General features: G+C 31.5%; 2 protein-coding genes across 2 annotated transcripts in view; both read left to right on the top strand.

Moving 5' to 3' along the window:
• Nucleotides 1–24660, top strand: part of LOC129953996 (lysosomal alpha-mannosidase-like) — a 424309-nt gene that overhangs the window by 299139 nt on the left and 100510 nt on the right. The gene's annotated exons all lie outside the window — the stretch shown is intronic.
• Nucleotides 1684–23291, top strand: LOC129953998 (thrombospondin type-1 domain-containing protein 4-like). The gene is made up of 10 exons (XM_056067587.1): nt 1684–1944; nt 5765–6172; nt 6233–6338; nt 6407–6506; nt 7021–7178; nt 18091–18289; nt 21462–21616; nt 21670–22749; nt 22813–22963; nt 23026–23291. The coding sequence occupies exons 1-10, from the start codon at nt 1928–1930 to the stop codon at nt 23190–23192; spliced, it is 2541 nt and encodes an 846-aa protein (XP_055923562.1). The 5' UTR covers nt 1684–1927; the 3' UTR covers nt 23193–23291.

Genomic DNA, 24660 nt, shown 5'->3' with positions numbered 1-24660 from the left:
AAAACTTGTTGTTTTTTCTCAAAGTTTTTGAAAACTAGCCTGATTGGTCTTATTTTTCCTTCGCTTTTTTTACCTAAGCGAAAGCAGCATGCAATGTCCGTTTATAATCTGTATTAGCCAAAATTTATTTTTCAAGAATATTATATATTTGCTTTAAAAACACGCACATCGACACAATATTGGTCTATTGGGCAAAAGTCATGCTTTGCAAATTTGAATTTGTGGGTGCTTGACTAAATAGTTACAATAATAATAAGTAAGCTTATTCCAGAACATACCCCAATTTGTGTTATGTTTACTTGCGATTTGTGTTATTTTTCCTCATTCCTTTTTTAATGCGATAACAATCAACTAAAAATCAGATAAATAAGACATGTAAGTCGATTTTATCATGAAACATTAACAAAATTGTCTGATTTTGTATTTCCTAGTGGCCACAAAGTTATTGTAAAATTCACTTTCAAGTGCACTAACCTTTTCTTAATACCATCGCTCTTCTTTCTTCTACCTTCGAATAATGGATTTTGGTTTTAAAATTGTCCCTTTACAAACAATATACCGTTAATAAAAAAACTAAAAGTTCAAAAAAATGGGTACAAATTGTTCCTTAACTTAGAGATATAGATAGATATAACAATGATATTGACTTTGTTTCTTAATTGTTGTTTATAGTGAAGTTGTAAAATAAATGGACAGTTATTTGAGCACCTCTTACCGTTTGCTAATTGTTGGTTGGTTAACAAATTAAAAATAACTAAAGTGATAAAACAGATGAAAATCAAAATTAACAAACAAAAATTGTATTATACTTAATTAGTTTGGATTCAGTGTTTCTCAGTGTTTAAAAAAACATCTACTATGCAATGTGGTTATACCTATTTCATGATGGGGTTTACTGCGTTGATTTGTTTGACACAAATTATTTTCCTTCATTATCATTTCTGTTGTTATTTAGTTGGTGAATGTAAAGTAGTACCTTCATGACAATAAGAGTTATTTACGTGAAGTAAGTTCGAACCTACATACTTTTAAGAATCAGAACATTTTAATTTAATATCAATTTATTTTTCATGAATACACTTTCCCATTTATTTTTTGTATGTAACGTGCTTTATAAGCTTTAAAACCGTGATTTTAAAACTTGTGAAAAACTTAAATTCAACTAAATTATTTCTTTTTTAATCGATTGAAGTGATGATTGCGTTTAACAATGATTACCTAAGAGTATGCAATGGTTTAACATAAATATTTGTGTCTGCAACATTCAGACCAATTCAAAATGAGCAAGTAAAAGAAATCTTAATTTTACCGTGAAGTGTATGTGTGAGGCAGGTCGTGTTGCCACCTAACTAAGCTGTCTGTGCAATATGTATCTATACAATGTTTCGTTAATAATGAACTTTATAAGGTTGAACTATGCTCTTAGTTAGATGAACAATAGTGTAAAATACAACCTGGTTCATCCTTCCTCATTGGACTAGACAGTGCATAGGTTTGTGGACCCATACTATTATGTGGATTAGTTTTCTGGCTTTAACTATCTTAATATAAACACCGATGATAAAGATGTGCTATGCCGGTTCCAGTGTTGTTAGTTGGGAAGAATTGAATAATTGACAGTTTAGTGCGCAAGTCATAGAAATGTTTCAATTTGAAACTTTTTTATTCTGACTTGTTAAAAGTAAAAGAGTCTATTGCAAGCATCTGATTGTGGTGGTGGTATTGTCGGAATTTGTTTTGCTTCAAATCGTGAAAAAAAGAAGAGATCTCAAACGTCTCGCGGTTAAAAAAGATTGATCTCTTATTTTGTAACTTTTGCATCAATCGGAGAAGAATTTAGTTTGTGTCATTTTGTTTTTTCGTACTCAATTGAATTGTTTACTTTTTATTTGTTTTAAATTTGAACAAGGGCGAACTTTGATGTGTAATGGTTTACTATCATAAGTAAGTATTTTCTGATTGTACGTGTGTGTGTTTTTGTAATAAGCATTAAAAGTCGTGCTTAGAAATGAGTATAAATCTATTAACAATGATAGTGAACACATTTTTTGCTGATTATACATTATTGATGATGACACTATACTTATTGCAAAAAAAAAGCATAGATTTGTGTTTATTGAAATTTTTCGAAGGGTCTGCACGGCAAAGGGGAGCAAAAATAAAATGAAATATGTCTCATAAGACCTTTTACATAATGTTTAGAAAACCAAAAAAGGATGTATAAACGAGTTTGGAGCTCATACCATCTCTCATTCCACATTATTTTATTGAACCTCGCAAGGAAAACAATAACAACTAACAGAAATTATATTCGATTTTTTTTTGGAGGGGGGGGGGTGATGCTATAAGAACGCAACGTTTTTTCGGTATATTCTTTTAAGGTGTTTTCTTATTTATTTTAAGGCACAAACATTTTCTTTTGGGGGAATAAATCACAATGACATTTCGTCACGATAATATTTAACCGTTAAATACGTTTATCATTTTGCTTAAATTTAAATTCACTATCAATTATTTATTCTTAACGGGTATTACGGTTGAATTGTTTGAGGGGAGGAATGCAACTGGCTATTTCATTAGAGCATTGTTTATGAAAGTAGCGATAAAATAATGACAGGCAAGAAACCTTACGACGGTGCTCGAGAGATACAAAAGTTTCAGTCACCTATCATCTTTAGAGCTCTCTTTTGAATTCTGTCTAGGAGACTCAAGTAGGTTATAGGAGCACCTGCCTAGATATGGGAATTGTACTCGAGTTTCGGACGAATATAGGCTTTATAGATTATAGCCAGATCAGTAGGAGTAAAAAACTTCTGGCACCTTCGCAGAAAACCTAAACACTTAGCAGCATTTTTGGCGATGTCAAATATGTGATCACTCCACAACAAGTGGTTTGTAATGCACATACCTAAGACTGAAAGCTGTTCTGTCTCCTCGATGCAAGTACCACAAATGGATAGTGGCATAGGGGAAAGGTTACGCTTTTGTGACAGTAGACAGCATTGAGTTTTCGAAGCATTAAATTCTACACGGTTTTTGATTCCCCATTGGACAATGCTGTCAAGAGAGCTTCGTGCCAAACTCTATCAAATGCCTTTGAAATAGCAAGTGCAATAATCTTACTTTCTCCAAAACGGTGTAAAGATTTGTTCCACTGTTCGGTGATATAAACCATGAGATCACCAGTGGATCTATTGCAACGAAAGCCATACTGCCGGTCATTAAGAAGCTTCCGTTCTTCAAGATATTTCTTAAGCTGAAAATTTATCAGTGTTTCCATGACCTTGGAAAGAAGGGACGTAAGTGCAATTGGACGATAGTTAGATGGTGAGGAGGCTGGACAGGCTGGACAAATGCAGTTTTATACATCCACTCGGAAAGAGACCTGTAGCGTAGGACAGATGGAAAAGCTTACGCAGTGGTTTTGCCAGCGTTGAAGAACAACTCTTCAGAACAATAGCGGGGATACTATCCGGGCCAGCGGATTTGTGAATGTCAAGATTTTTAAGTACTCTAGTAACTGAACGAGTGCGAAAGAAGATCCGTCCCATATCCGTAAATTATAAAATAAGATAATTGTAATTCTTTCAGCTAATACATCTTTAAATATTTTTGTTTGACATAATTGTAAGTATATTGAATATAAATTGTGCCGGATTAAAAGTTTAAGAAACTGTATCTTGTTTATTGTATCTTAAAAGCATAGACACACCATATAAGGACCGGAATCTTTCGTACGTTTTACTCTCCAACACCCAATTGTTTACTTTGTTGTATTAGTAATTTTGACATTATGTCCATTTTGAAATGTGAAATTCAACAACAATTCGATACGGTGTATTTACTTGTTTTGACAGATGTTTTTTTTTTTGTTAAATTAATTTGCTGTGGTGAGAATTCTACTGTCTATGACGGGTTGTTTTGTTTATTAAAAGAAACCTTTATGTAAATTTGAATTATTTTCTATTAACTGGGTTTACTATTTATAAACCCATTAATATAAAATATTAAACATTTGTTTGTTTTGAATGTGGCCGCCCATTTCAACCAACATTCATTCAGTAAAAAATTCTTGTTGAACCCTGTATGAAATTTGTGTTAAATTGTCCATCAATTATGTACTCAAAGAACATTCCAACTTTCTTTAAAGATGGTTTTAGTTTTCGAATGATGGGTATGTGGAAAATCATATTAATTGTGTGGCATTAAATTTGGCCCGACATGTTGATATCCTAAGCGTACAATAGTGATGAACATTCATTGTAGTGTTATTCTTATTATCGGTCCTTGATTTTAATCAACTCCCATTGCTTAGTAAAGTTCGCAAGTTTGTACACTTTTTCATAATTTTTGTCCATTGCCCTGTGTTTTGCTTTTTCTAAAAGTATTCATTTCTTTTTTGATTTTAAGTAAAAAGTGCCTTTATATCGTCATCGTGAGCCTATGCTTAAAAGTATCTTTTAATCAATTCTACGCAATACTGAAGTGCTCTCTTTCTATAACGATAACATCTTTGACATATGAAAAAGTGCAAAGCAAGCATTTTATTTTAAGCTTAACCTTGGAACGAGTAGACTAATAAGATCTAATGAATTCGTTCAATAAAAGGTCTCATCCCTAGGTTCAGTTAGGAATTAAAGAACAAAATATTTACATACCTATTTATAAATTCCCATAAATTGTTTAAAATAGAAAGAGTGTTTCTAATAAAGGGTTTTCTAAAGGGCGGGTTTATTTTGACAGCTCATGGCGACCAAATTGTTTCTTTTATATTCTGTTAAAATATCTTCTTTAAATAAGTCACTTAAGACTTATAATAACAAGTTACAGCGTCGTGCAACTCATGCAAATGACAAAACATTATTATCAAAACGGGTTTTCTCTAGAAGCGATGAAGCCTGTCGTTGAACAAGCAGCCAACAGAGTGCAGCAGAATCCGAGTCAGTCATCTCCGCGTCGCTCACAAAATTGTCGAGGCTTCATGATTTGGGCCTGCACATATACAAATTCCAACGACCATACGCAGCGTCATGTTCGGTAATTGAATTTTGGAACAGTTGGAAGTTGATCCCAATTTTGGTCAAGAAATCTTTTTTTGGATGAATGGGTACGTGAAAAACGAAATTGCGAAATTGGGACGACACCAATCCAATCCAATCCAGGCCATAACCTTCAACGGCATCAAATTGCATTATTCAATTTTAAAATATACTCACTTTAAATGGAAAGCCCTTTTTATCTGATTTATTTTATATGGTGGTCTTTGTTTTAGGATTATCACAATATCTTTTTGCTTTTAATTATTTAAATTTTGTTCTCGTTTTTAAACTATACCAGCCCACTATGCACCGAATGTCAACTAGTTCTGCAACATTAGTTACAATTCGCTAATGTAATTTCTAAACTTTTGTGTGGTACCGCTCTAATTATTTTATAGCAAAATTTAATTAACAGAACCATTGGATGGGAGCTTTGTATATGTTTTCATATACAACGATGGGAGTAGCTTGAGAAAATGTAACTTAGTTACTTGCAACAAAAGCGCTGACGAGCAACGAATGCGGCATTTTTGTTTGTTTCTCATCTGAATAAACAAACTACAAGTTGTTTATTTTTGAAGCTCTGGCAGTTTATTATTATTATCATATAATAATTTAAATTTATGAACTTTGTTTGTTTTTTGATTTATGTATATTGTTGAGATACATATGTACATTTCGAATCAAAAGAATCCTAAATTTTGTATATTTTTGTTTATGCTCAGGTATGGAAGCCTTTTTGGATTTTTTGGATTATTTATATGTTTATTGAGCTGCATAGACCATTCAAGAGGGCAATGGACACCATTTGAAGTGAATACTAATATTAGTATTGCGAGTGCCAACGGAAGCAATAAAAGCATTATGTTAACAAATAGTAGCAGATTATTGAAATCGGATCAGGTTAGCGATGCTGCTGCCGATGATAACGATGACGATGAAGATGATATCGATAAAACAGATAAGATTGTTTATGACTACGATGAGGATTATGATCAACCTACGAAATCAGTGAACCAAACGAAACCAATCACCGGCATTGTGTATACATGGTCGAAATGGCCTAAATGGAATAAATGCTCCCGAACCTGTGGAGGAGGAATTCAAACTCGTATACGAAATTGTGTTGAGAAGTAGCGTTCTACAAATGTATTATAAAGTGCTCAAATATAATTGAATACAACTTTTTTTAGGAAACAATCGGGAACGGAGCTGCTGATAGCAGAATTTCAACCAGGGTCCGATGGAATCCAGGGATGCTTCGGAATTTGGAAAAAATTTCGAATTTGCAATCAGAAGGTACATTAAACATAAACTTAGGAATTTACGATCATATTTTATTTTGTATATTTATTGTTTTTTTTTAGCCCTGCCCAAAAGATGAAGATTTTCGCAATCAGCAATGTGCAATGTACAATAAAATTCCTTTCAAGGACAAATTGTATGAATGGGAAGGCTACGTGAAAGGTAACAGTAAATATATGAATACATTAAACTTAATATCTAACGATTATTATTAAAAACATATCTTATTAAAAAAAAATATGTAAAGAATATCGTCACACTACAGATATTTTCTTTGGAATCCAAATTTCTTGCTGAATATCATAGCACACCTTCTAATATGGCACATATACTAAAATTTGATAATACATATTAAATGTATTTAAAATTTGTCATTCTTCTTGTTTGGAAATGCAACTAATTCACTCCACCAGATTAATTTTCAATGCATCCTGAATAGCGATCCTTTTTTATTCAAAACATTTTAATCTCTAAATGTTCTTTAGCCTTCGAAAACTTACTTTTGTTATTTATTTGTTCGTTTTTAAAACTTAGCAGTTTTAGTTTTATTTACAAAAATATTTTTTTTTAAAGATTGCATATGTTTTCTTTTTATTTATAAGTATATCGCATACCAAAAGTAAGTATTTTCGAAAAAAATATCATGCTTTTACAAATTGTATATTTTTTTTTCTAGAATATCACGAGTGCGAGCTAAATTGCAAACCAGTCAATCTAAATTCTTATACAACTCTTGGTAAATCGGTAATTGATGGTACGCCATGCACAAAACCCTCCATTTACTTCACTAATTTCTATCGAGGACGTGCTGTGTGCGTGGATGGAATTTGTAAGGTCAGTTTCATTAAAGTTGAAAATATGTATGTATGTAAGTGAAATAATAATCTTGGCAGGATCACACCAATCTCATTAATCGCATCTTAAACGGGCGACAATAGGTTCAATTTAAGTTAGTCCTCCTCACGTTCGGCACATGGGTTATGAAAATCGAAATGGCACGGTTTCTTTCATAACAGAAGAGCAATTTGTGGATCGCAAAGTAGTATTAAATAAAGATAACGATCATCCATCGTTATTGGGTTGATTATCGAAAGATCAAAAGATCAATACGTTCGTTTTAATGTGATTTATTTTGCAATCTGAGATATAATTTCAAATGAAATCGCTAAGCTTTCTTTTTAAATCTATACAATAATTCCTAATCTTACTTAAATAATACACATGGGATCAGTGATTCTGTTTAAAAGATTTAAATCTAAGCATCTATAGCGTTACATTTTTCCCATGTGACAATATTAACCCAGAAACATTTATCTTACCGCAACATTAACTCGTAAAGCACGAACGATCGATTACATGTGTGATTATCCTTAATTTTCTACCCTAATATGGTCTAAACTGGCCTCTTTCGATAAATAAGTAGCCTCTTAATTCCAACTTATAATACAAGAACCCTCCATGCTCACAGTAGAGGGAGCAAAGATTGCGACCATGATACTTGAAGGTAGAAAAATGCGATTATATGAGGAGATTATCGGTAGATTTTCTTTTAATTCAATTTCGTGCAGAAGGAATTTTTTTTAATAAAGTCAAGATCATCCTGATAGATAAATATACCGGATTTAAGGTCGTGATCTTCCTCTGACGACGCCTCAGATTGATGACAATGTAGGATAACTTGAATTTGATAGCAGCTTGTGTCCTCATCATTTGTCTTATAAACATATAAGGCACAAAAAGACGATTGAATTAATTCACTCTCTGCGAGAGAGAGATTGTAATATATGCTTGTCTATCTAGCTATCTTTTCGGCTGGGCTATTTTCGAATTGTATCTGTTAGATATGTATCAAGAGAGATGGTGATGGCAGAATGGCAGATGATTTTGAAAAACAAAATATTGTGGTCCATACGCTTGTTATTTGTCAACCTATCAACAGACACCAGGTTGCCTCGCCTCAATTCACCGCAGTTCCAAAGATTGTTTGTTTTTAAATTTCGTACAAGTATCTAACGCATCATTATTTTAAATTAATTTTAGTTTGTTTGCTTTCCTCTAATTCAGTGTCATTTTCAAACAGTTACCTTTGTTAAAATAAGCTGATCAGAACGTTTCCTCAATTCTTCTTGCGTGTTGATAATAATTGTTTGATTTAGTTGTCTGCCTTGCGATATCATAGAATTTTTCTGCCAGTAGATAAGTATTCTCTGTTGAACGGTATTTCGTCAATTGTGGCTATAATTCGAAGGAAAATTATCAGTAATTAGTTGTTGTGTGTTGTGTTAGCCATTCCATCCAACGGACGGTAGTGTGGACGTGAAAGATTTAAACGGCCCCAAGAAATGTAGATTTCGCGTATTTATGTTAAGTGTGTTTTGTTCTTTATTTGTGTTTAATGATGCGTTTGCTGAAGGATGTAAAGAGATAATCGTATTCAATAAAAATTATATTTTTGAAAATCAATTTTTGAGCATTCATATTGATGCGTCTACTTGGGAGTAATTTAAATGTTATCAAACATTGTTCTAAACATTCTTTTAAAATAAACTTAAACTAAGTACAAAAGACAATAACTTTTTTACAAAATTAAATGAATTTGAATTATAGGAATAAAATGTTTACATTTTGGATACAGAAATATAATTATCTAATGTCTGATTGTAAGAAATTTAGTGTGTTATTTTCTTCGATTTCTTCTAAGGCTATCGAATTTTATTTTTTACGTTTCAAAAGTCTAGGAACAACAAAATTTATTTTCTGAATTGTTTAGTTCCAAAACTTCTCTGTTTGTGTATTCGTGTAAAATTTGGCAAGAATCTATTACTTTCTGAAATATTTTGGACAACAGTGACCATAAATTAATATTTTTAATTTTATTTTTTTAAATAAGCTTTTTATAATCATCGAATGTTGTTAAAAGTTTGTGCAAACACACTCAATTGTATTGAAAAAAATGTATATTATTCGTAAAATGTTTGCCAAAGTGTGCATATCTGAAAATTGGACATACTTTGCCAATTTTGAAGCTTTTGGTCATAATTTAAATCAAAAGCATCCTTATTTAACCATTTTATAAAAATAAAAAAAATTCAGTATACATACATATGTGAATCATTTTTGTTCTGGTGGTTTGGTTTTCGAATTAAAAATTCAAAATTGGTGCTTATAAGATTATTAACTGGTAAATAAAAAGATAATTAACTGCTAAATATTGACAATCTGCATATGATCAAATTTTCGTGTTTCAGAAATAAGACAAAATAAGCATAAACTATGTCTAGTTATGAATACCGTACAAATTTCTCCAATAATTCTGCTTTTAACAAACGAAAAACTTTAAAAAAAGACAAAACTTGAGTTCCTAACTTAATTGACGAGATAAACGAAAAGGTTCGTTGACAAATTTCATTAACTGGAAAACCTTTACTTCTGCCAAAATTTACTACCATCAACATTTTGAGAAATGTTTTGAATTGATTTACAATTTGAAAGACTAAGTATCTTAATTAAATATCAACATATTTGTTTGCATGCAATTTTTTGTAAATAATAGTCATTATAAATTTAGAAAAATGTTATGTATTTAGTTTTTGTCGGTTTATAATATTTTCAATGTTTAAATCACAGGAAGATAAGAGCAAACATTTCTTTTATGGTTATGGCGCGACTATAATTTTCAAAATATTATCTGCATATCGGCTTAAATAAAAACATTATCAATGTAAAATCATTAAATAAGATCACCTTTATGAAAATACAACATTAACTTTCAGACTGCTGCTAGAGTCGTTATATTAAAAATAAAACCTTTATCTTATCGCCATTGATCGTCTGGAAGTGCGTAATGCGTTTGTTGCATGCGCAATTTAGTGTTAATTTGTAATTTTGATGGACGTTAACTGATTACGCAGCATTAGTTTTTGTCTCTCAGTGAAACGTTCAATGACGACTGACCGCTTCACGCCGTTTGTTTATCTTTGTGTCGAAGGTGTAATCGTTGATTAATTGATGGGTTAACAGGGGGAAATTTAAAAGGAATAAGTTACAAGCATGCATGCACTTCAATTACATAGCAGAGAGATAGGAATCTATACATTATCCTAGAGGTACTTATTATACTCGAGTTGATTGTTTGAAGTATAAGGTACATGTATTTACATTTGAGAGCATTGAGGTCTTGAAGGTGTAATTGTTTTCGGTTTTCTATAGACATTAACTAGTAAAAATTAAAGTATTTATTCCTAGACAAATTAGTATATTGTTTGTAATAAATAGTTGGAAGCATTTATCTGGCATCATGTTCAAATATGCCAGACTTAAATTTCTTCCTGAACATTCGTATTATATTTTAATTGTAGTAAATAACCTACTCCTAAGTAGACAGCTTTTCTTTTAAAAAAATATATGGCCTTAATAGATCCCAGTTTCCTCCGGTGCGAACTTCCTGTTGCAAGTGTTAGTGTACCATAAACAATATATTCAAAATAATATAAAAATAAATATAAAATTTAAAATATAGAAAAATAAATCAACAATTAAAAACTAAAGATTAACTTCCTTGAAAGTTCAAACTATCTGTTTTCTGCACATAACTTAGCAAGCAGCAAAAGCGGTTGTATTTGGCTGCATTTGGTTATAACCGAAGCTTCTCTTTAATCTTTTCTATATTCTCTATATTATATAGCTTAAAATATAGACCCTTGATCTATTAAGTATGTTTATAAGTACAAAACTACCCAAAAATCTGTTATTCCAAATAATTTTTTAAATTATACATTTTTAATTAACAATTTTTGAAATATAAATTTGTGCTTAGTCTTGTATGGGTGTTGGGGTTTTCCGTAAGAAATGGTTTAAAAATGACATCTTGAATTTTATTCCTCATGTTTATTTATACATACATATTTTCAAATAGAGTGTAGAAAAATATATTCATGTTCACATATACAAATATTTTAAACATATCCATATGCAGTGTCTAGTGTCTCCAAGTCATTGACTCAACACAAGTATAATTATAATCACAATTTTATTTAAATATTAAAACAAAAATTATCTCCTTTCAAAAGTTGAAATTTCATTTTTGATTCTAATTTTCCTAGCTTCCATTACCAACAACCAATTATTTTTAGTTTTTGAAATAATAGTAATTATTTTAATTTTTCAATATCAAAAGCCCACACTCATCATCGAATGTTGATAAATAAACAAAAAATGTCTGTGTTAATTGAATATCCATCTATTAAAAAGAGAATTCGGTGTGTGTAGTATTTTTTTTAATTTTTTTGTTTTTCTAAAATATCCGTCACAGTTTCTTTTTTTCCAAAAAAAATTTCAATATTATCTTCCGAACTTATGTACATGTTTCCTAATTTTTTTAAAATAAAAATAGATTGATAAATTTCCAATTTTTCATTATCTAATTAAAAAATTAAATACACACATAAAAATGTACGCATGTAAATATAATTATAATTGATTGGTGTCTATGGAACTACTCGTCAAGGCGCCATTCCAAGTGCCTTTAAATTTTATAAGATATAAATATACAGTTATTACTTTAAATGCAAAAAAAACACAATTTTTTGGCCATTTTCTTTTTAATGTAAAGTTTTCTTTATAAACAGACTAGAAAACTAAATTATTGACGTAACGTAATGGTTCACAAACGTATGTTCAATTGCAACTGACTCTATGTAAGATTTTGTTGCTGCTTAATTGGTCTTTGAGTTAAAAATAAATTCACAATATTAAACACTTGTCCTACCTATTGCCTTCCTTTAAGCAGTCCGGATTCAGGTGAAGTTCATACCTCATTCTCATAGTTCATTCTACAAAATACAATTTCATCAAATAATCGTTTTGTAACACTGTAACTTGTCCAACAATATATTATTTTGAAGGTCAAATTATGAAACTAAATTTTAAAATGTAGACCAAGTTTAATGGCTCATTCGTCTTGTTAAATAAAATTTGTTTAACAGCATGAAAACCTAAAGTAACCAATTAACTAATCCCAAAGGAATCCAATTAAAACAAATCGGAAATAAGTGCACACATTCATTTATACAATAGCACTAGCTATTTAAATTCTTAGGCAATTTATATTCGGGAAAATAAAAACATAAACATCTGTATTAATCATTAAAAAAAATATTTTAAAAAATTCCCATCGTAAATCTTTTTTCTTTTTTTAAACTTTAATTTTTAGGACCACAGGCATATTAGAATTAAACAATTATGTTTTTCCCAAAATATAGACCACAAAATCAATAAAAACAAAAACGGTTCACCCCCAGACTAAATTAAATGTTTAAATCTGTCGTTTTGGTGCTTTACCAAATAAATTACATTTGAACAAGCAAAAAATCGACAGATGACAAGAAAAATTCTTTTGAAAGTTTAAAATATAAATATGTACAAAATATATCAACATTATGAGAAACAAAGAACTAAATCGGTACGAATAATAATGATCATCAGTCGCACCGGTTGTTGCCAAAATATAACAAAATATTTAATTGAGCAGGGTACTAAAGAGATTGAGGTGACCATATTTTGTTTTAATTTTGAAAAATAAAACTTCATAGAATAGCAAACAAAATTCGTGATGGGAGCATCGGGAATACGATTTAAATTGTTGTTTTTGTTGGCGATCACATTTATCAGAAATCGGAAATAAGAGCCAAAGACACCTAGAAACTTTGTTTTTTTTTGACATTTAATTTTCTCAATTTTCGAAGACAGGAAATACGTTTTATGTACAGAATATTTTTTTTTTGCATAAGGTTAATTGTTTGGATGATTTTTTACACTTCAGAATTCTTGAAAGTAGTTAGTATAATGTGCACCAAAAGGGTTAAGCAAATAGATTTGGTTAAGACAAGAAAAAAACCGTATATGAGGGGGTCCATTTTCCCTCGTTATGGTGGGAGCGGTAATAATTGCATTTGAAAATAAAGTCGTTTTGGGGAATATCTTCTAAAAAATCAATTTTTAAACTTGAAATTAAAAAAATAGGGAAGAAAATGTTCAAACTAATTTTTTTAATTTATTGCAATTGATTATAGCTTAGCTTTAAAAATCAATCCTCTCATCAACTTTTCTTTTTGTTCCCAAGTTTGATGTGCTCAGCCGGTGGATCGACTTTAATTATTAAATTTCGTAATTATTTATACCTGAGACTATCTTTTCCACTAAAAATCAATAGAAGTAAAGTTCCATTCCATTTAAGCTTCAAGTGCAAGCTCGTAAGCCCAGGACAAATTCATTCGGGCTGTGTCAGAGCTAATGCATGGGGAAATATACTAGCTGATTTAGACTCAAGACACCCATTTAACATTTTATACCCCCCTCAACCTACTTTTATGCCCCCAAACAATAGATCTAATCCATCTACTATAGACTTATTCCTAACAAATTCCCCCGAACTTTTCAATCAACCTGTCGTTGAAAATGATCTTAGTTCGAATCATCTCCCGGTAATAATAAACATGGAGTCAACCCCTGTGGAAAATTGCAATGAATTTTTTGACTATTCAAATGCTGATTTGAAAAATTAAAAAAAAGTATCCACCTTAAATTGAGAAACAGTACAGAGAGGAATTCAAATAATATCAGTATCGAACAAATTGACGGAGCAGTTAGAACGTTTACAGCATCAGTACTCGAGAGTGTTGAAGAAACCGTTCCAAAAAAAACTCAAAGTCGAAACAATAATAATTCACTTCCCTCCTATGTAGTGGAAGCAATAAAAGTAAGAAACAAAAATAGAACCCAATGGATAAGGACCAGGGACGAATACTTTCTATCTGAAATGAATAGAATGAACCTGTTCATCAAAAATTCAATCTTTCTTTTCAGAAATCAGAGCTGGGGCAATAAATTACAGGGTTTAGATAAAGGTAGCAAGCCGTTTTGGAATATTATAAAAGTAATTAAAAAGAAAAAAGTTCATATTCCGTCATTTAAAATAGGTAATTCTTTATTAATATCCAACGACGAAAAAGCCAACGCATTAGCCCGCACATTTTGTGCAAACAGTTTAGTTGCTGGCAACAATGCAACTAATAATCACATAGAATGTATTGTTAATCAATCAATGCAATTACTCAACGAAAGTGTCCTTGATGTAACCGAAGATATAGTATCTTTTGATGACGTTGTATTTGTTTTAAAAAGTCTTAAGACCACAAAATCTCCCGGATTTGACGGAATTAAAAATCTTTTTTTAAAGAATCTTCCAAAAATAGTCATAAGATACCTCAAAAACTTGTTTAACAATTGTTTCAAAACAGGTTACTTCCCCACAGAGTGGAAAGCAGCCAAAGTCATTCCTATCCATAAGCCAGGAAAAAGTTTTAGTGATCCTTCTAGTTATAGACCAATTAATTTGTTGTGCTCATTAAGCAAATGTTTATAAAAAACAAACTCGTTTTGCATGTAGATCAATTTGATATCTTGCCACCAGAACAATTTGGCTTTAGAAGGTATCATAGTACAACTAACCAAATTGACAGAATAACAAAGTTTGTAAAAAATAACTTGTCTTCAGGAAAGAGCACAGGAATGGTACTTCTTGATGTGGAAAAAGCATTTGACACTGTCTGGCATGAGGGCTTGATTCATAAGCTCGTTACCTTGAGATTTCACTTGTATATTGTAAAATTTATTTTGTCATTTCTGTCAAACCGAACATTTAAAGTCTGTTACACTGAAGAAAACAATATCACTACAGGTGTACCCCAAGGGTCAGTTCATTCATCAGATTCAACTGGTTTTTGCATTTAAACCAACTTGCAATCTGCTCTGAATACTATTCAGATTTATTTCAATAATTGGAAAATAAAAATAAATGCATCAAAGACACAGGCTCTTTTTTTTTACGAAAAAAAGGAAACCTTGTTTACTGCCATACAATAACCTTCAATTGAACGGAGAGCAAATTGAGTGGAAGTCAAGTGCTAAGTATCTTGGGGTAAACCTGGATAAAACATTGACGTTTAACTTGCACATTCAGCAAACATTAAATAAGCTGAATATTTTGATTAAAACACTTTATCCTTTTATAAATCGCAAGTCTAAGATGAGTGCAGAAAACAAACTAACGATATTTAAGTCCATTTTCCAAAGTATAATTTTCTATGGTTCCCCTGTCTGGGGAAAATGTGCCAAAACTCATATACAAAAATTACAAATAATGCAAAATAAAATATTAAAAATTATGCTTAATCTGCCCTGGTACTTTTCTACAAAAGAACTTCATAGAATAGCAAATATTGATGAGGTTCCTGTAAGAATTTCGAAGTTACAAGACCGTTATATTTTATCGTGTAATTGTTCGGGTAACAATTTAATCTCAAACATAGCTGCTTAAGGTGTTAGTAAATTTTTGTTTTCTTTTGATTTATTTATTAATAAATGAATGTTACATTTATCTAATTAATTATTATTTATTTATATACTGATTTTGTTTTCTCTTTTTGTTTCTTGTTATTTATTTATTTGTTTAGGTAATTTATTTAATGGTTTTTAATTTATTAAAATATTTATTTATTAATCTCTGTATTTATTTGTTCACTCGTTCATTATTTATTTAAATTGTTCATTCGTGTTTAATTATTTTATTCATTTATTTATTTATTTTTATTTATTTATTTATTTATTTGTTAATTTATTACTTATTGTCCATTTTTTCATTAATTTATTTATTTTCTCGTTTGTATTTAATTATTTGTTATTCACTTGTTGATTTATTTATTTATTTTTTGTACTTATTTATGTATTTATGTATTTATGTATTTATTTATTTATTTATTTATTAATTTATTTATTTATTTATTTATTTATTTATTTATTTATATATTTATTCTTTAATTTATTATTAATTTATTCATTCTTATTTATTAATATACTTTTTTTCTGTGATAAAATGTTAACAACATCGTAAGACAGTTTTCTGCTCCCCACTTCTCTCTTCATATGAAAAAATTCTAATATCTAATAAAGGTTTTTTTTAGCAACTTTTCCTTCAAAATGTAATAAATCTGTGATATAAATTGAATGCTTGTTATAATATTTTCAGTAGTAAGGTAGAATGTAAGACACCATATCTCTGTAAATTGTGCAATCTAGGTTTAAATTATAAGAATTTCAGTTACAATAAAGATCTATCTATCTATCTATTCGTTAACAGATAATAAACTGTCTACAACTCTAGGGAAATTATGTTTAAATTGGATATTAATTCAATAGAAGGAGAATGGTCACTTTCATAATAATATTTCTTAAACGTATGTCATTTCGCGGTCTAAAAAACCTGAGGCAATAAATTGTTTATTTCATTTAAGATCCAATAAAGCGAAGAATACTCTTTTCGATCCACTATGTTTACAGCGTAAATATCTTCCTTCTTATGTAGGATTATGTTTTATTATATTGGACAGCTTCCAGGAGATAGAATGATTTTCCTGAACTCAATTATCGTTTTTGTGTCGATAATTGTTTATATCCATTTGGGGCAGCTATTCGCAGGTGGATGGATTGCAATCCTATTGACTGGGCATTGGACTATTATATACATAAAATATTGCACAAGATGGAGGAATCTCGAGCCTCGGCCCAACTTCACTCAAATCACTTCCTAACCGCGTACATTCCCATTTTGGACATTCAAAACGACGACTACCCATTAGACGGAAGCAATCAGTTTAACCGCTATATTAATATTCAATCCAAAATGAAAACTAAAACTAATAGCTATATTTTAATTCAAAACAAAATAAAAAAAGATAAGGCGTAAGAGTGTGTGTCCATGTGTCGTCATTCAAAGTTAGGTTATTTGGATTTATTCGAAAATTGCATCATGCGTCATCGTTGTGTTTATCTGACTTTAGGTGGTCTACGATTGTTTTTGTTTTCTTATCTTTGCCATACCACCATCTAGGGCGAAAGTAGCTTTAAATTGCGGTAGCTTATTTGAAGAAAAAAACTAAATGTTGTACAGATTTAATTGCTATCCAAGTAGGCTCTTGATACTCGAAGGAATTAATCTTTTCGCAATAATTTTGCAAGTTGCATTATGAATGAAAAGTGTTACATTATTTATACACAAACGGTACAGAAATTTCCTACTCGTTCTATAATATGTAACTCTAAAACGACCGTTTGAAGCTTTTCGTACATGTGCGTTCATCTACTATAACCTAATGCACTTTGAAGTGGATCTATAAATAAATAAAATACAAATAAAATAAAATGATAGAATTTCCAGACAATTTTATGGCCATTAGATGCTTTGAGCCGTCGATTTAATAACAACGAAAACTAGCGTTCCGATACGACTCACAGGCAGTTCAAATGTATATAATGTCGCTAGATCGCGTGTTAATGCTTTTTCAAATATTTATTTTGAATGCACTTAAAGGCAAGTGAAGAAGAGTGTTTTTTAATGACAACCTTATTTTTTTATTCGGCGATTTGATTAGGTTTTAACTTGCCTTTGGCAATTGCATTACATTCGAAACACAAACAAAAATTCTTATAACATTTCAACAAAAATCCACCCTTCTTCTAAAAAATTCATGTACATACATATGTACATAGGTGACCCAAAATTAAAATGAAATCAATGCGAAAATTAGGATTAGTGAACATTTGTCTTTTTGTGATATTGGTGAGTTTTGCTTTTGCATAAATTAAGTCAGCTGATTCTTAACTGACATTGTTTTGATTTTGACTTTGTTAGGCAGTTCATAAGAGCGGAGCTATTCGTGGAGTTACAACAAATGATGTTAAGACAAGATGTGGGTCAGTTTTATGTCGACCGGTTTCAGAAATTTTCAGCAAAGCGGCCTTGCCTCATGGTTATTTTTACATAACGACAATTGGAAGTGGAGCAACCAATATAACAATCAAACAAATGGCATCGAGTGAGAATCGATTAGGTGAGTGCATACAAGTTTTTTTTCATATTAATAAATAAAGGTACGTACAAATTAAATGTTAATTAGTAATTGAGTCCGAAAATTAATGTAAGTAAAATGCACGACTGGGTCGCACGAACTTGCTCCTGTATGCTAAGAGTCTGTTTAAAGTACCTACATAAGATTTAAAAATATACGTGTTCAATAAATTTGTCTTCAAAGATATAAATGCCATTAGACTTTAAAAAAAACGCGCTATTCATCCCAAGACACAACTTATCCCGGAAATAAAAAATACTTGTAAGCATACTTAACGAAAACAAAATGTTTTTTTTTTACACTTCAGAATTTCAGAAAGTAGTAAGCTTATAGCAAGCGTCAAACTACGATCAGAGGTTCATCATAAGTGCATGTGTTAGTTGTTAGTAAAAAATAATACAATTATAGCCTAACACACGCGCAAAATACAAAACAAAATTAGCATTTAACTATTACAGAACAAAAAATAAAGTGAGAACGTTTACGATAGTGGAGCACTGGTTCTAAACAATGATTTCAATCCTACCTTATTTAAATTTAAATCTATAGATGAACAGTTTAAGTTATATAAAATGCTCATTCGACTTAAAGCTTCATTCTTGCCATAGTTAGTTCTATGAAAGTCAATATGTATAAAATCAAATGTGCGCAGGTGATGAGTTCCGCGCCGGTAGTTCAAATGTACACAAGAAAGCAAATAAGGCGCATCAATTTCACCATTAATGAGTTGATGAAAAAATACTAAGTCATTATTAACACGCCTTTGATGGAGAGATTGCATTTGAAGAAGTAGAATACGGTGTTCATAAGGAGGCAGATCATAAGGATCTTCCCAAGGAAGACCTTTTAGGGCCAAGTGAATGTTTGTGTATTCAACTAGTTCGTTACAAGCTTTTTCCTTTGGATAGCTTTATTTTAATTTCATATTAGAAGAACCAGGATGAAAATTAAATTATCTGAAGATAAGAAAGAGGCAGAACATGTATGTTTAAATTGTAAAGCAATCGCCTATTGGCTGCGTAGTTAGGTAGGTGTCTAAAATGAATAAAGAAAAGTTGATTGGTGTGCTCAGCTTTATGCAGATAGGTAGATAAAGACATGTTTATGATGATAATGAAGGAATGTTAATGGTAGGTAGAATAGAATAGAAAATATATATACTCGTTCTGGGCCGTTTTTTTAACTTGTACTAAGTATTTATTCTTTTATATAGGCGAAGTAAAATATGTGTGAAACAACCTTATTCAAATAATATTTTAAAATCCTATTCACAAAGGCACCAAGATAATACTTCTTGATAGACACTTTAAAAAAAGATTGTTGATTAAATATATCATATTCGTTATCCGATACAGTGGCGCTACACGGACGGCCATCGTTGGTATTTGCAATAGTTATTATTATAAAAATACGTAGATATGTACAAAATGCAATAATTTGGATAAAAGATAGGAATGTAATTGCAATTTTGCCATACATGCCAATAATGCGCTCTTTCGGGCTCATGCACAGTTAAAATAATTAAAAAAATCTGTTTTTAAGATTAAAAATTTTACCTGAAAAATAATTTTGTCTTCAATTTAAATGCCATTTTATAAATCAAAAAATCCTTGATTTTTCATTTTTTTTTTTCAAAATTGTTAGAGCGTTTTTTTTTTTTATGCAGTTGTTTTTCAGTTTTTTGGTATGCAGTTGTTTAGTGATTGTTAATATACGCTTTACATTTGAATTTCCGTAAAAAAAATGTTGACCCGTTTGTTAGATATGGAATTTTGAAAAAAAAATCAATATTTTTTTAAAAATCCAAAAAATAAAAAAATGCACTTTTGATAATTAAATATTGAAATCGGTTGAAACAAAATATCGGTTCTACGAACGGTACCTTTCCTGAGCAATACAAAAATATGTTTTTCTTATTAAAAGAAGCCAAGTTAAAAAATAAAATTTTAGAGACAATTAAAGAAAAAATCTATCAGTTTGTTTTTGGGAAAATTCGAATTTTCGTTTTTTGACGGAAAAAAACGCTTGACGAAAATCTACTCAAAACCTTAACATCCAAGTTTGAACTTAATCGACCCAATGGTTTAGGCTGTAGGAGCGTGGACAGACAGACAAAACAGACTGGACGGAATCGCGGGACCCACTTTTTTCGACTTCTCTACCATCGTAATAAGTTTGATTAAAATCTCGAGTTCGAAATTTTACACTAATGTAAAACTTGCCATATAGTTCCTATATGTAGCAAGTAAAAAGTTTGGACGGGAATTTAGTTTTTTTGTAACACAAAATAAACAATGCTTCAATAAAGGATTTGAATTCAAGTCTTGCATTATAATTTGTTGACTGCACCAAATTTTTGAAATATTAAAATAAATCAATAAATTAGGTTCCGCTGTAGTAAACGTGGCATGATGGTTAGTGCGTTGGACTGTCATGCGTGAGGTCTTGGGTTCGATCTCTGCCTATGCCAACTAAAGTTTTTTTCACGGGTCCTGCCTCTTGCGAGGAATTGACAATTTCTTCAAGAGTAATTCTTGTCATGAAAAGTTCTTTCTAAAAATTTTCCGTTGGAATTCGGCTCAAAACTGTTGATCCCTTCCATCCCTGACAACAGTTATCGCACACAGGAATGTTTGAGAGTTGTCAGTCACTAGGCCCTAGTTCTCAAACGGACTGTTGCGCCACCCAATTTAATTTGTATTAGGTTCCGCAACAGTCCTTAAAGAGTTTAGTGCGCACAAATGAGATATACACAGTGCTGAAAAGCTAAGTTCGATCTTGTAATCATAGATTAGTTACCTTTTTTTTAACTGTGATGAGCAATGGAATTCTTAATGAAGTAGTCAAATAAAATTTAAAAAAATATCAAACTACCTTTGGTCGGTTAAAGACAAAATTATTCGTTTGTTAGTACACTCTATAGTACCTTTGTATATGAAAACTTCATATACAAAGATAGTACCTTAGCATTTTCATAGGTATACTTTCTGGGGATTTGTTAGACTATGTTTTATTTGTCCATGATACGTTGAGCTACTACTATTTATTTATATATTTTGAGCCATATTTTTGACTTTATTTGATTTAAAACTATGTAAATGAAATAATTATAACAACAAAAACATTAAATTTTTGTTCGTATATCTAATTCCAGCCATCCGGTCGACTGACAATAAATTCATCGTTAATGGTAACAATTACATATCAGAAAGTGGAATTTATGAATATAACGGTGACGCTTTTGACTACGACAAGGAATTGCAAATAATCAATTCGAAGGGACCCATCTCAAGATCTATTGATGTTTTGGTAAGCCTGTTAGTTGTAAACAATTACAAATAAAACTACTCACCTGTAAACAGCTTTTAGTTCGTGGAATAAATCCTGGCGTCAAGTATGACTATAACATACCAGTTTCATCAGCAGGAATTTCCGATTCCGAAGAAGGTGAAACTCATTGGAATGTAGAAGGAGTACCGCTTGACGATGTTGAAGAAAACAAAATCCCTGACGTTATTGATGGGCAACCCAACAGAACTAAAGAACGCAAACGTAGAAAGTTTTCATGGAAACTTCTTGGTTTCGGCCCTTGCAATAGATCATGTGGAACAGGAGTACGATCACCAATATTTCGGTGCATCAAAGACTCCGCTACACGATTCTATACCCCACGGAGATGCATGTTTTCTGAAAAGCCAGTCTTTAACGAGGTCATCTACAAGTGCAACATTCAATTGTGTCCGGCTTATTGGCAAACAGGTGACTTTGGTGAATGTGTCTGCAAAGATGGCGTAGGAGTTCATAATCGTACCGTTACCTGCATTCAGGAACAAGACTCAGGAGTAGTAGAAACTGTGAGGGAGAATAAATGTGAAGCCGACAAACCAGCAGAGGAAGAAGAATGTGATTGCCCAAAGAAAATCCGCAGAAAGATCTATGCTTTGAGACCAGAAAAATCAGCAAGAATTTACTCCAGGCTCATTGGTTCGACTCCTAATGTCTACAATTCCCTTAATCAGACGCTAGGACTACGAAAGGTGCTCAAAGACGACCAAGATAAGACCGGAGTTTGGCTGATGTCTGATTGGAACCAACAATGCACGAATGAATGGTCATCTAGTCTGGAGCACCGTTCAATCTATTGCGATCGAACGGCTCCGTATACTGATGTTTGTGATCTTCGAATAACTCCTGTTATGTCTCGGCGGTGTAATCAAAATAAAAAACGCCTTGTGGGAGAATGGTTAACGTCGAGTTGGCGTAAATGTTCTGGAGATTGCTTCAATCTTTCGAAGAAAAGGACGGTCCTATGTGTTATCGATGGAATGGTTGTTGAAGATGAAGGATGTAAGCTTGATGAGAAACCAACGGAATCCATGATTTGTACTTATAAAGAAGTAAAGTATTGTGGTCCGAAGTGGTACTATTCTGAGTGGTTTGAGGTGAGTATTGTCTTTTCTTTGAAAGGCATATCTTTATGTTTCTATACTTTGTTGTATTTTAAGTGTTCCCGACCATGTGGCGAGGGAACTCAACGACGTTATGCCAAGTGTCTTGACTACGATTGGCACGAGAATGTCTTAATAGAATCCAATAGTTGCAATTATATGGAACGCGAGCCAGTCTATGGTATTTGTAATACTCAGAAGTGTGAAGGCAAGTCACGCGGAAAGGAGTGTAATTTTTCAATGATGTTAATAAATACATTAATTTTATAGAAATCGAATCTTTGGCTGCGGAACCTGTTCAAAGTGACAATGCACCTCCATTTTGTACTGATGAATTACTTAGTTGCAAGCGAATCAACAAATTGAGTCTATGCAAAACGGAATACTTTAAAAAAGTATGCTGCCAAACCTGTGAGGGTTTTAACTTTCAACAATAAAAAAGTCCTATTTAATACTCGTTGCTAACTTTATTGTGTAAGGCATTTATTTTTTACTGTATAAGTCAGTATTGATAAAAGTTTTAATCTAAATCTAAACTCATGTATTTGCTTTTTGTACTTTTGATACAAAAGAGTTAACTCATAGGTGTTTTAAGAATGTTTCAACTTGTCACATACTAGTCGCCGTGAATAATATTTCCCTATGAACTTTGTTATTCTTTGAAAAAACTTAATGACTTTGGTATATAGTATTGCGAATTTCGTCGATAGAAACATGTTATTAAGGACAGTCTCACCACGATGCGTCGTTGCTATTGCCCTCCAAAATTTTGGATGATTTTAAAAAAAATAAAAATATATTATTTTAAGTCTGCGCTTGTTGGTATAAGGTGAACTCAAATTTAAATAATGTGATATATGTATATTGTATGCAAGCACACAAAGTAGTGTTTTAGATGATCTAAGCATTTAAAACAAAACCCCTGATAGTTTAATAGCTTCAGCAAATTTTTCCTTCAAGAGACAAATCAACCAACACCTCCCCTCTTCTAGTTCCCACAATACAGGTTTCACTTGTTGCAATAATATTTTTGCCACACTAACTGCCAGTGCTTTGTTCCAAACTCAGAATATCTCATTTTGACCAGTGCATCCCATTGTGCAAATATATTGCAAAATATTCAACTATAATGATGCTTTTTTCTGACAAAGGGTCACCGCAAGAGGATGTTTGTTTACTTTTGGGTTTTGTTACTTTTTGTTTGTTTGTTTTGTTTCCTAACAGTTAAAGCCTGAATGTGCTCTATATCTGGGTCATTGGGGTTAACTGCATCGAAAATCTATTCAACAAACGCACTGACAAATTCAGCTTATACTCGTTGATGTTGCGACTTTTTTGTTGACTCTAACCAAAAACACAATTGCTTTTGCGATATCATCTGATGGTTGGAGGGATGGATATAGACAGCGAGCGTTCTCCTAGAATATGAAATGACCGAGCCTGTTGAAAACTACGATGACGACGACCGACGCTACGAGCGAGGCTTATCTGGTTTATCTGAAAACTTAGTATTGTGGCCAACAATGGACCAATAAAGAGCTTTGGAAGTGTGTGATGAAGTATGAAATTGCAATGAACTAAACCCAACCTGCCATGTACTGTGGTCGATGCACGCGAAATTGGTGAGTGATTTATTGGCCAGCTAATAGTCTTTGAGTCTTATGGGGATATTATTATTATTATTGTTGGTTGTGCGTCGCTTGTCGCGCTAGACGATTAAATCTTTCAGGGCATTTGTCATAGATTCATTACTATGGTAATGTGCGGAATTAATTTCCTGGTTAAGCTGGGTGTTCATATTGTGTGTGTATTTTGTAACATTAATTTGCTATGAACTACACGACTAGTAAAATATTGACATTTATTTTAAAGAGTTAGATGTTCAAATGAGCATTCAAGCACCTC

This window comes from Eupeodes corollae, chromosome 1 (genome assembly GCF_945859685.1).
Source record: "Eupeodes corollae chromosome 1, idEupCoro1.1, whole genome shotgun sequence".
NCBI lineage: Eukaryota > Metazoa > Arthropoda > Insecta > Diptera > Syrphidae > Eupeodes > Eupeodes corollae.
Note: the sequence above shows the minus strand (reverse complement) of the source record. Positions and strands in the feature narration are given on the sequence as shown.

What these genes read in the sequence shown, in the direction of transcription:
- LOC129953998 (XM_056067587.1), top strand. An exon ending in ATGGGAAGGCTACGTGAAAG is followed by an intron (nt 6,507 to 7,020) that starts GTAACAGTAAAT and finishes TTTTTTTTCTAG; the next exon opens with AATATCACGAGTGCGAGCTA. An exon ending in CAAGATCTATTGATGTTTTG is followed by an intron (nt 21,617 to 21,669) that starts GTAAGCCTGTTA and finishes ACCTGTAAACAG; the next exon opens with CTTTTAGTTCGTGGAATAAA.